Raw genomic sequence first — 13,037 nt, forward strand, 5'->3', positions numbered from 1 at the left:
TTCATCAGAAAATGTAGCTTTAGCAATGTTGGCTGTTATTGACTGACAAAAGAATGCAAACAAGGGGAGAGACGAAGTAGGGCAGCTTAGCCACAGGCGCAGCCACCTGCAGATGCAGCAACTTGGGAATTGGTTGAAGCTTCCTCTAGTTTTCTCATCCCGACTTGATTCAAGACATTTCTAGCCCACTGGGCAAGGAATGTCTTGTTGTGTCCGATTCTGCCACTCTTGTAGACGGACATGCAGCGGCGATCGTCCTCCCTGTAGGGGCAGGGATCGCCATTAGGGTCCCGCCAGGCGCCCTCGTGTTTCATTCCGGACCAGCTGGCGATCCAGTGGTAGACGTACTGGCCGACGCCGGCCAGCCTCAGCCACCCCTTGGGGAAGAACTCCATCACGCTGCTGTTTCTCTCCATGAGGAACATGTTGGTCATTTGAGCTCCGTGGGGGGACACCAGGACGTCTGTCGAGCTCATCAGCTTCACCTGGGACATTCACCGACCACATGGCGGGTGTGACATTGGTAAAGCTTGCCGCCTTATTTACGTGAGAACAAGCGAAAACTCAACTTTGTCAAGATTTATCTTATTTTTAAGTCTCTTATTTATATATATATATATATATATTTGTGTGTAATGTGAGTTACTCAAGGGTTCATCGATCATAGATAGTCTTTGACAGAGCTGACTTAAGGCAAAAGTCAGTATGGCCTATGCCTAGGGGGGTTTCCAAAAAAATGGCACATTAGGAGAAGGATGAGAGATGTCCAAAAAACGGGTTTCCAAAAAAAATGGCACATTAGGAGAAGGATGAGAGATTTCCAAAAAAGGGGTTTCCAAAAAAATGGCACATTAGGAGAAGGACGAGAGATGTTAGAGAAGATGCTGGAGGGAGGAGATACTAGAGAGTGAGAGAGATACTAAAGGAAGGAGATTGCAAATATCAATGCAAGGAGATAGTGTATGCTGACAGGAGCTGGGAGACTAGGAGACACGGTCGTTGGCAGGAGGAATGAGACCAAGAGCAAGAGATGGCAGGTGCGCGATCGCCAGTTAGGCGATGGTGACACTGCTAGGTGCTTGTGGAGGATGGAGAGAAGAAGATAGAGAGCACTATGGTCGGCTGCGTTGTTGTCACTTATCGCCGATTGCTTGGTCCGTCTATTCCAAAACCTTAGGTGAACAGATAATAAAGTTGTTAAAATTGAGATTTTAAGTCATATTGAAGGAGGATCCTTAAAATCGAATTGTAAACTTGATAATAAAATAATAAGATTTTAGAAATAATTAAAAATATTTTTTAATATATGTAAATATTTGTTTAGAATGATATAATTTTATTAAAAAATAAATTAATATTGAATAATATGATTATTATAATTTATAATTATATTCTTTATAAATAAAGTACATGTATATAAATAAATTCATCTATTAATTTTAAAAACATTAAATAATATAATATTTTTAAATATTAAGCCATTTTTTGTCATCATTCATTCATAATTAAAATTTTAAATATTAATTTATATATAATATAAATTTTTATAAGTTAATAATAATTTAATATAAATAAAAATAACACATTATTAAATATCTAACAAATGCACGTGAGTTTTTGAGTTTACCGACTGAGTTTATAAATCGAGTTTACACTATTAAATTGTGAGTCAATTTTAATTATATAAAAATATAAGTTTATAAACAAGTTGACTCATTTAAGAATATGTGAGCTTGACAACAATGATAGATAGGTTTATCATGAAATAAACTTTTGGGATTTAGCCTCTTAGATAACATGAGCGATTGCACAATTTTGTATAGAGACATTCAAATCCACAAACTTGTAGACTTTTGGGATTTAACTTTCTAGATAACATGAGCGATTGCACAATCTTGTATAGAGGCAGATTCAAATCCACGAACTCCTAGTATCTTAAGTTCTCAAGTGTGTGCAGTTAATTGTATGTGCTACTCTAAAGGATTTTTTATTTAAGGTCTAGCTATTAAGTGTAACTAACATATTACTATTATTATAAATTATATTAATTATAGGGCAAAACATACAATTAAAATAACATTCTACTAAGGTTTTATAATCATAACATATTAATCATAACATTTTACTAAGGGTTTTTTATTTAAGGTTGAGCTATATTTCGTGTAACTACCATACTACTATTATTATAAATTATATTAATTATTTTAATTATAGAGCAAAACATACAATTAACATAGCATTTTACTAAGGTTTTATAATCATAACATATTTTAAAACATATTTAATTTTTCAAATTAAATTAGGAGGAGGACAAAGGGAAGAATTCAAGAATCCACTAACCTGTTCGCAGAAGGTGAGATTATTGGAGTACGCAACAGTCAACCGGCAACCTTCCACTTTCCGGCACTCGCCGTCGAATATCCCGATGACGGCCGAGTCATTTCTGAACGATCTCGGCCCCGTCCTCATGAACATCGTCACTCCGATGCCACCGCCCTCCGCCGCGCTTACGTTACAGTAAGCCCTAGCTTTGCACCTCATCAGATCGTAAACTTCCAGCCTCCGCCGCCGGGACATTCCCCCTTCATTGTGCCTCATCACCACGGCCTCCTCAAAGCAAGCGGGCCGCTCTTCGTCACCATCGGCAAAGTTTTCGGTATCTACAGAGCCGTCAAAGGTGGCGTCCATGAGAGATCGGAGCCATGGGGACATCTCGGTGCGGAGCTCGCCCCAGTGGTAGAGAAGCCACCGGGCGGGGAGGCTTGAGCAGCGGTTCTTGATGTGCCAGGCGACGAAGGGTACCATGGCGGACAAGCCGTGCCAGATGTTGTCGTAGCTGTAGTGGTTGTAGGAGACGAAGGTTAGGCCTGACATGAGAGTGGCATTGGCCGGCAGGGTTTCCAGCCATGCAAGGGCGTATGTGTTCCACGCGCCGTCGTGGGTGTCGTGGCCCTTGATGCAGAGCAGCCGGCCGTTCGACGCCTCCGACGGAAAGTGTTGGTGTTGGACCTCACCTAATAGATATGAGATTTTTTGGGTAAGAAAACAGTAGCCGTAATGGCGGAAGAGGTTCAAAAAGCGAAGATGGATGTCACCTTCTTCTTGCTTGTCGAACATGGAGCTCATGAACCACGTGTGGCCTTGCTGGGCGGACTGGGCGTAACGCAGGTCCTTCAGCGGGAGAAACGTGACTGCTCGCCGGAGCTTGGTGGCCATGGCTGCGAGCTCCCGGGTGCAGTCGCCTCCAAAAGCGTGGGTGGTGTTGATGATGGCGTCTCGCCACTGGTGCATGAATTCCCACGAATTATAATTAGTTGGCGATGGCGAGGGGGGAGAAGTTTGGAGGGACTGGATGTGGAAGAGGATGAAGAGGGAAACGCAGGTGGCTAGGAGCAGAATTGAGAGCTTCGGCGAGTAGAGCGAAGCGGCGCCGCCGCGGCGTTGGTGGTGGTGCGCATTGGGGCTGTAAGCTTTGCCAGCGGATGTGGGGGGGAGCCTGTTCATCTCAAAGACTGGTTTGTTCATGGAAAGCTGATCATCGATGGGTAGGAGATCTGAATGTGCATTAATTAATTAGGGTGTCTTTTCTTTGGAGGAGAAGGAAAGTTTTAGAGAATAATAGTTTATATACGGAATTACCTTCTCTATTATTATTAGGGTTGAATTCTTTGAGCCAAATTTTTTTTATATATATATATATATATATAAAATTTTAATACACCTAACCTAACCAATAGTGTGATTCTCATCATGGCGAAAATTAAAAAGAAGCAAATGACCAATGGCACTAGCTAGCTAGGGTGGTGGGTAATATGCACTAGCGAGGTATAATTCACGGAAATGTTTCAAGAATGTTGTTTTAGCATTTTTAGAATATTTTTATTTCTAAAACACCAAAGAACTTTTTGGGCCATTTCTGCAATGTCATGAACATTTTGGGGTCATAATATTTAAAACGTGGTTTTATTTACAAAGAGTTTAGAGGAGAAGAAACAAATTTTCTCTCCTAAAAAGTTAGAAATTGAATTTTTTTCGTCTCTAATTTAAAATTTTTAAATTTATTATTTATTTTTAATTTTTTATTTGTATTATATTTGATTTTTTTTAAAAAAATTATTATTTATTTTAAATTTATAAGTCATGGTTGATGGGTGATAGATTTATATTTATATTTATATTTGTTTGAATATATTATAAAATTTATATTTAATTTTTGATTGGATAATTATTTTTTATCTTAAAAATTATATCTACAAAAAAACCCATTTGTATTTTATTTATGTGTTTCTCCTATTTATATTTATTATTTTTTAAAAAATATCATTTTCTTTTCCATACTAATTTACCTAACGAGTTTGGAATATAGAGTTTAAATCCCATAAGAATTATCTATGCGTGTGTGTATATATATATATATTCTTCTATACGATTTTTTTGCATGGTCTCCAATTCCCATAACATGATTATTTAACGGCTTGGGATGACTGTTTTTGAGCAATTTCTAATGTTCATGTTCTTGATTATGTCAGAAAAGATAAATTATAAGTGAATAACGCTACTTGTAGAGAAAGTTTTAGAAAAAAGTTTATCGAAAATAATATTTTTAAATTAATTTTTAGTCCTTTTCTGTTATGCCCGCCCAACTACCCAGCTTCACTTTCACTCTCTTTCTCCCTCTTCCACTATCCCTCTCTCTGTTTCACTCGCTCACTAACTCACCCACGGCCACCCAAACTTCTCTCTCTCGGCCTTGAGGGCAGAACGCACCACCGCTGCTCGTACCGCCGTCGCCCCCGCCATGATTCTCACCGACACCATGGGCGGGGACTATCTAGCGGCCAAATTCCCCTATATGGGTCTTCACCTAAAACTGCCGATCACCACCATGCTCGCCTTCGTCATCACTTTCTCTGGCTAAGGTCACCGTCGCCTCGCCATAACCGCCCATTCTCCGTCACCGAGCTCCATTGTGAAACAAACCCTTCCCTCTCTCCTAATGTTGGGTTCCAATAATGGCTGGAACCCATCGGCCAGAACCCACCTGGGTCTCGGCCATCTAAACCCGGATGGGCTCCGACAACATTGAAGCTTTTGTTTTTTCATTTTTTTGCCTTTTTTTTTTTTTTAATTTTAAGTTTTCTTTTAACTTCAAAGAGTGATTCTGTGAAATTTAGAGGAAGAGAGCGCAACTGGCACTATTTAATGTATATAAACAATCTGCATCGTAAGAAACATTTTCACATGAAAATAGTGTTAAAATTTTATCTAAATGATCGCAGCAACAAAGGCTTCTAGTGTAAATTTTGTTTAAGACTCTTTTTTATGCATGTATTTGTATTGCTAATGTTAATTGCGCTTATGTTTAGAACTAGAATTTGTGAACAGAAAAAATAAAGGAAAATAAATGCGCTTATGTTTATTTTTTGGGTGGATAAAATTAAAAATAATCACAATTCTAATTCATAAGTAACTTATGGGTAACTCTTAATAAATAACTCTAGACACAGACCTAACTAATAACATGTTATAGTCTCTCAAATCATCGAGGTGAGGTGCAATAGTGCTGCGATTACAATAATTTTAATGGAATTGAGTATCTTGATTTTTGATGATGCCCCCCCCCCTCCAAAAAAAAAAAAAAAAAAAACTCCAGTTGTCAAGATCAAACTAGCTCTCTAGTTCTTCTTACAATTCCTCCACCAACAGTCCAAATATGGTGAGCTCAATCTCTTTTGCAGCCTCCGCCACCAGCTCTCCATCCATTTCTCTCCACCCATCGAGCTCTTTTCTGAAATCCAACTCGACCATCATATCGATGGTCTTAGATTCCACCTCCTTCCACCAAATCAAGCTGTCCGAAGCCATCTTCAGAGCGGCTTCAGTGCCATCAACCCTGTGATCCTGATTCTCCTCGAGTCCAAATCCAAAACTCCTCCTCAACATGCACACAATTAAATAAAAAAATAAATCATTTTTTTTATAACTCAAAAAATAAATCAGGTTCTTTATTTTCTATTTTCACAACCAAATCATCATCTAAACAAAACGACAGCAAATAAGCAAATAGAAAAACTAAATCAAGAAAAATTTAAAAATATATATATATACACGCAAAAACAATCTAAATCAGCCCCGCCACCGGCGATGGTGGTTTCTAGCGATTAGAGCCAACCACCCGACACCCTTATCCACATTGACTCACATACCAAAAAATAAATAAAATCTAACGGCTAAATCTCCATAGGTCTAAGCTTGAACTTTTGGCAATGGCGGGTTTCTGTAACCAGCGGGTGGGGGGCGACTGGCGATGGCGCATTTCTGTGGCCGGTTAGGGGGGGGGGGAGGGCAATCTGAGGGAGGGATGACGGCGGTGTGGTTGGGGGGGAGGGCGACGGCGAGCGGTGCTCGCGGCGTTGGCGGGGGAGACGGCGGGTGATGACGGTGGCGCCATCCTTGGGCGACGACGGTGCGAGCAGTGGTGGCGGGGGGTGACGGCGATGACGGTGGCGCGTTCTGCCCTCAAGGTCGAGAGAGAGAGAGAGAGAGAGAGAGAGAGAGAGAGAGAGAGAATGAATGGGTGAAGTTTGGGTGGCCATGGGTGAGTTAAAGAGTGAGTGAAACAGAGAGAAAGATAATGGACGAGGGATGGAGGGAGGGAGAGAGAGAGAGAGAGTGAAAGTGAGTTGGGCATCAGAGAAAAGGACCAAAAAATAATTTAAAAATAAATTATTATTTTCAATAAACCTTTCTCTAAGTAACATTATTCATCATAGGTTGGGTCTTTGGTGTTTGGACAAGACAATAATCGAACTCACATTTCACCGAATTAATACTGCTATATTACTTATCCGACTGTTCAATCTATGTCTTGGGGCATGGCTACCATCATGACTTGAGAACTATATGTTAAAAATAAAATATTTAGTAAAAATATATTGTAACTATTAATTGCGTCATTGTGATTTTTTGTATAGGAATTCTACTTATCATTTTTATGTAAAAATTTGTAAAATTCACGAACTTTTTATCAAATTAAAAGGCCTAATTTTAATCAAAATAACTATTACTATAACAGAAATATTACTTGGACATTCAAAAATAACACTTGATCTGACATTTCTATATTCGTGTATTATACATTTATATTAATTAAACATATAATATAATGTATCAATATAAAAATATCACAGTATTATTTTTAAATGTCCAAATAACATTTCTGTTACTAGAATGGGTAGATGACTCCCATATCTTTGCAGGTAAAGAATATGTAACCAAATTGTTGTTACACGATTACAACAATAAATTTGTAAAAGGGAAAACTGTCGATGGATGACCCACGTGTGACTGATCCGAGCGATGGATGACTCTCGTGTGGTGTATCTGAGCGATGGATGACTCACTCGGGGGATGGATGACTCTTTCGGGTTATGGGTGACGTGTGGATCGTTCAAACGATGAGTAATTATCGGGAGAGATGGGTGAGTCTCCTGGGGTGGAGCGACAGCAATGGATGAGCCTCCCGGGGTGGAGTGACAGGGATGGATGAGTCTCTCGGGGGTCACGGCAGCGATGAGTGAGTCCCTTGGCTAGTTTGAGAGCGATGAATGACCTGCTGGAAAGAAAATCGATTAGGGGCACGGGTGAGAATCCCCGCGTGGACCTTCCGATGCTTAAGTTAGTCCCTCGTATAAGTGAAATGTTTGAAGACAAAAAGTAAATACGAAAGTGAGAGGTTGCATACCGAATGAGGGAAAATATCTCCTATTTATAGCGATGGAAGGGCATCCATGTGTCGTGTGACCCATTTTTCTCGACAAGTATATCGGAAGTGGTTTTGACCAAGTCTTGCGAAGTTATTGGCGCGATGGTGCATGGGTGCAGGCACACGAGCGCATGCATAGGGCATGCATTAGGCACCCTCTAGTGAACTTCCTTGGGAGTGTGAGATACCCCCGAGAGAGGTCTCTCAGGGGCATAAGAATACCCCTGAAAGACTCTCTCGGGGGTGGGGAAGCCCCTTTCTTAATTTCTTTAGCCACGTTGCCGCGTGGCAGTGTGGCAAAAGGGGAAGCGGCCATTGTGGCCGCCTCCTGGCTGCATCATGCAGCCAGGTGGCAACGTTATGGCTTGCCACGTGGCATTTTTTTTTTTATTTATTTATTTTAGCAGGCATAACACAAATATCACCATTTATCTCTTTACCATGTGATTAATAATATCAAATAATACTTTTACACTTGTGATTCATTTTAATATGTAATTTTTTCATAAACATGGATAATGATGATTAATTTACATGAACATTTATACAAAATTAAATTATTTTTTTAGATTAAAAACAAATATTATATTTTATTTTTGACGTACTCTATTCAACCAATTCTTAATTAAAATTCTATTAGTAATGTCATTAAACTTTTTACTTAAAATTTGTAAATTTAATAATTTAAAGCGATTTCTCATGATGTATGAAAATATTTTGGGGGCATCGTTTTAGTTTTTTTTAAAAGTTTTTAAAATATTAAAAAATATTTTTAAGTTATTTTTATAATTTCAAAAATATTTTAGAACCATTTCGTAATATAAGAAAAATATTGAAAATTCATTTCCATTTACAAAAAAGTTAGAACCAGGTTAGAGACGATTTTTTTTTCGTCTCTAACTTAAAATTTTTAATTTTTTTTGAAATTTATTAGAATGTATTATAAAATTTATGTTTATTTTTAAATTAAATAATTTTTTTATAATTTTATATTAAAAAATATATTTATAAAAAGACTCATATATTTTTTTATTTATACATTTTCTCGCATTTTTATTTTTATTTTTTTAAAAAAATATTATTTTTTCTAATCTCATTTCGTATCATATTTGATTTTTATTTTCATTTTTGTTTTTATGTGACTTATATAATTTTAAATTATATCAATTAAATTAGAAATCAACCATTCAATCTCAAACACAATGAGGGGGGGTCTAGAAGCTTCCTAGTTCATGCCACCAAGCTATCAAATTAATTTGAGTAATATTATTTATCTAGATTAGAGATGAATCTCCAGTATAAATGATATCTTTTTATTAAACAATAAAAAGATACATAATAAATATTAACGTTTATACTTTTTTATTGTTCAATAAAAAAGATATTACTTATTTTTAGTCTAAATGAATAATATTCAATTAATTTGGGTTATCCATAAAAAAAGATGGGATTTAACTGGAAAATGAAGCTACATATATCGCGGCCAAAGTGGTGGAGTTACGTTGAAAGATGCATGGATTTTAGTGCAATGGTTTGGCTTAATGTGCGTTGGGACTCATTGACCTCTTTTTCAAGCTCAAGCCCTAGCCAAGTAAACAGATTTTTTTTTTTCATCAAAATATTACTTATACATCTAAATTTAATTTTTTTTTATAACCTGTGAGAGTCAAGAAATTTTTAGTTATAGACAGCTTGTGGGACTATCTTGCTATTTCTAAAATTCATGGTTTACCTAGATTTAATTTACGTGTATGGATAGATTAATCGCGAGTCAAATCTTAAGACTTAACCTTTTAGATAGACACAAGCAATTGTATAATTATGAATATAGCATCAAGCCCACAATACTTACGGTATTCTAAGCTCTCGAATGTGTGTAGCAGACCATTTCCATTGCGTTGAAGGGTTTTTTTTAATATTTACAATGATATTTTTTGTTATTTCAATATAAATGTACAATATGTCAATGCAAAGAATAAATTGAAGTGTCAAATTTGAGTGTTTAAATAGAAATCAACTGCTAATTGCTATTTATAATTTTTATTTATTTATTTACATGTATATATTATGACCACAACTCTCATTTATTATTTAATAATAAGACATTTTGAAAATAGATATAAAAAAAAGAAAGGGACGAACTTCTTGCCAATTGGTCTCTTGGATCTCTACAAGTTCATGTGGGGGGTAGTGGCATGACATTAAATGTAACGAAATTATGAAACAATTCAAGAAATTTTACTAGATATGATATTATTTAAATATAATAATAAATTTATTTGCAGTGAGAGAACGCCTTAAATATAATTTTTGAGAGATTTGTAGAGAAAAAAATCGGTTAGGTTAGGGCGTAAGTGGTCTCCTGCACGAATCTTTCGAGATTTAAGTCAAATTTTGAATGAGAGCGTAGAATACACAATGCAAGTAAAGCTATAATTTGAGTAGAGTTGTAAACATATATTTGCTAGAGAAAAAATTTCTCATTTATAGGGGAAATGAGTCTGTTAGGTGGAGGAAAGCCCACAAAATTCTCCCGAATAATAGTAGTTGAGTAACGTATGTAGTCCTGATAGGGTCTCTCCAATGCCTTGAGAGAGGCTCTCAAATGAGATCGCTCAGTTGTCTCTTGATCTCCGTTATTTAGTTTTGGTTACTCTATTGATGTCTTTAAACTCTCTTAGTATTATATGAGTTTATGCCTTTGTGACTTATTTTCGTGGATTTCTTCTTTCGATAAGTTTTTGAACCTTTTTCTTTTAAGTTTGGGACCAATTTCTAGAATACAACAAAATAAATAACAAAGTTGTTACATAATTAAATAGTTCTTGTATTTTAATTTACTCTATAATAATAATAATTAAATTTTTAGTCTCGTTATAATTTAGTTATTTTTAAAATTTCATCAGATTTTATTAAAAAAATTATCACTTTATATATAGTAATAATAATAAAATAACAATAAAGAAGCTACGATTGAGTCTGGCGCAGTGAAAACAATAAATAACACTTTTTAATTTACTCTATAATAATAATAATTAAATTTTTAGTCTTATTATAATTTATTATTATAATAAAATAACAATAATAATAATAATAATAATAATAATAATATAATAAAGCTAATAATTAGTGTAATAAAATCAAAATAAGATTATATTTAAAATGGAACATGTCAGAAGTGGGATTTGAACCCACGCCCTCTCACGAGGACCAGAACTTGAGTCTGGCGCCTTAGACCACTCGGCCATCCTGACACTTTCGTTAAAGCCTCTAATAAAATTTTATTTGTCCAATAATTAAAATAAATATTAAATTTGCGCCACAAGTTAACGTAGAAAGCCAAATATATATATATAAAAGTTAAGAAGGCGTAGCTAAGCTTATTAAAAGCTAGTCAAGACAAGGTATTTTGTTTTGCCAAGCTCAAAATGTTGGGTGACCATTCGGATGATTCAATTATCAAATTAATTGAAATTGTGTAAAATTGAATAGATTGAAATTATTTAAAAAAAAAATGAACAGACTCGAACGAATAAATCAAAAATTAAAAAAATTGAACAAATTGAAAAAACAAACAAAATAAAAAATTCTAATCGATTTATTTATTTTAGTCTTTTAAATGCAAAAATCAAACTATACCGAAATAACATAAATTGTCAAATTTGATAGTCGAATTGAATCGATCCTTAGCTGAAATCGAATCGAATTAACAATTTCAATCAGTTCAATTTAGTTATTTCAATTAAATTAAAATTTTACACACCCTTCCTTAAAAACATTCTCACAAATGTTTTAGAAATACTACGAGGAACCAACTTTTTATTTGTAAAGCTTGAAAGCTACTCATAAAAGATTAAAGTTTGATTAACAAGAAGACAAGTATACCCTCAAAAAACCTACGAAATTCCAACAAATGTCTCTATTTCCTTTGTCAATGTTCTTCCTCATTGTCACTATTGCCATTGTCGTTGTTGCCATCATTGTGCACAAGAAGTTGTAACAACAGGCCATTGTCATTGCCAAAAATAGACTAAGCAGCAATAGTAGCTTATTGTCATTGCCATCTCTCTCTTTCCCTCCCTCTCCTCCTATCTTGGTTCTGTTTGATTGTCCATTTGCGATGGGATTGATCCCAATTAATGCCACCAGAGGTTAGGGTTTTTTCTTTGTTTTTCCCTTTTTTTAAATTTAGTTATTTACATATACACACACAAGAGTTTACATATGCATAGTTTCTTTATATAAATATAAACTATACAAATATATAATTCTCACAATTTATAAATTTCTTTATTATTTCTTTATTATTTAAAATTTAATTCTCAAATTAACCTAAATACAAACCAACTGGTCAATTGAGGCGAACACGACTTGAACTTCATCGCCTTGTACTCTAGAGGTCGGTCTTCTCTCTCTACCAACTCCGGCGCCGGCCACACCAACGTGTCGAGCTACGGTCTGTGAAGCACAATGATGCTCATTCTGGTGGCATTGCTATTCACCATCGTTGCTCAATTGAATTTAACAGGATTGAATTCATCTGATTTTACTCCATGATTAAGTCGATTCTATGTGAGCGAAAATACCTACAAAACCAAGGGTTAGTGCAAGGATTAAATTTTAACAAGAATACCTAAAATGTACAAGTAAATCAAAGAACTCATTTCAGCCAACGAATGACAGTCACGAAGACTATAGATCAAGACTCAGATTTGAGTATCCAACACCACTTAGGTAACACCAAAAATATGACCACCAAGCTTCAACACAGTTGACTCCCAAATCTGTCAACTCGCCCCAAAATAACCTAATTAATACTCTACACGAAGTAGAGTCTACACAGGAAGAACAAGAATCACGAAAGATAAAAGGTCGAAGAACGCACAACCAAGGCACCAACAAGAGAGGAGCTGAGAATGGGTCAAGAAAGGCGAAGCTCTACTTACCAAAAGGATTGGCCAGAAAATATATAGAGGGGAGCTGAGAAGTGTGGCACGAAAATGGCAAGTGTAACACCTCGCATTCCAGGGCATTAATATATGCTAGGATTTTTTTTTCCATCAAACATAAATCGAAAATAAATCCTCAATATAAGCTTTATATAATAGCACTCCCAAACATAGCGAATGAATGATGCACTTTAAACATAAGCGGAAGCAAGATCGGAACCTGTAAGAAATCTCGAAAACATAACATATGTGGGTACATACACATTGTTCACCCAACATAATATTATAAATATCATTAAAACCTAAACAATACAGCCGAATAA

At 35.7% G+C, this 13,037-nt stretch overlaps 1 protein-coding gene and 1 non-coding gene across 2 annotated transcripts; both read right to left on the reverse strand.

Moving 5' to 3' along the window:
• Positions 1-86: 86 nt before the first annotated feature.
• LOC127802276 (uncharacterized) lies at positions 87-5,943 on the reverse strand. Its single transcript, XM_052337991.1, has 3 exons — positions 5,690-5,943; positions 2,341-3,496; positions 87-485 (listed from the first exon to the last, which is right to left on the reverse strand). Exons 1-3 carry the CDS (start codon positions 5,941-5,943, stop codon positions 87-89), a joined length of 1,809 nt encoding a protein of 602 aa, XP_052193951.1.
• A 4,992-nt stretch (positions 5,944-10,935) lies between these two features.
• TRNAL-CAA (transfer RNA leucine (anticodon CAA)) lies at positions 10,936-11,019 on the reverse strand. Its single transcript has one exon. It is a non-coding gene; the product is annotated as a tRNA-Leu (tRNA).
• Positions 11,020-13,037: the final 2,018 nt, after the last annotated feature.

The sequence above is a fragment of the Diospyros lotus genome, chromosome 5, assembly GCF_014633365.1.
Source record: "Diospyros lotus cultivar Yz01 chromosome 5, ASM1463336v1, whole genome shotgun sequence".
In the NCBI taxonomy this organism is placed as follows: Eukaryota; Viridiplantae; Streptophyta; class Magnoliopsida; order Ericales; family Ebenaceae; genus Diospyros; species Diospyros lotus.

Coding starts and splice junctions, on each gene's coding strand:
- LOC127802276 (XM_052337991.1), bottom strand. CDS start 5,943: ATGTTGAGGAGGAGTTTTGGATTTGGACTCGAGGAGAATCAGGATCAC. Junction 3,497..5,689: donor GGACTGTTGGTGGAGGAATT/GTAAGAAGAACT, acceptor TGAGATGAACAG/GCTCCCCCCCACATCCGCTG. Junction 486..2,340: donor ATCTCACCTTCTGCGAACAG/GTTAGTGGATTC, acceptor TGAATGTCCCAG/GTGAAGCTGATGAGCTCGAC.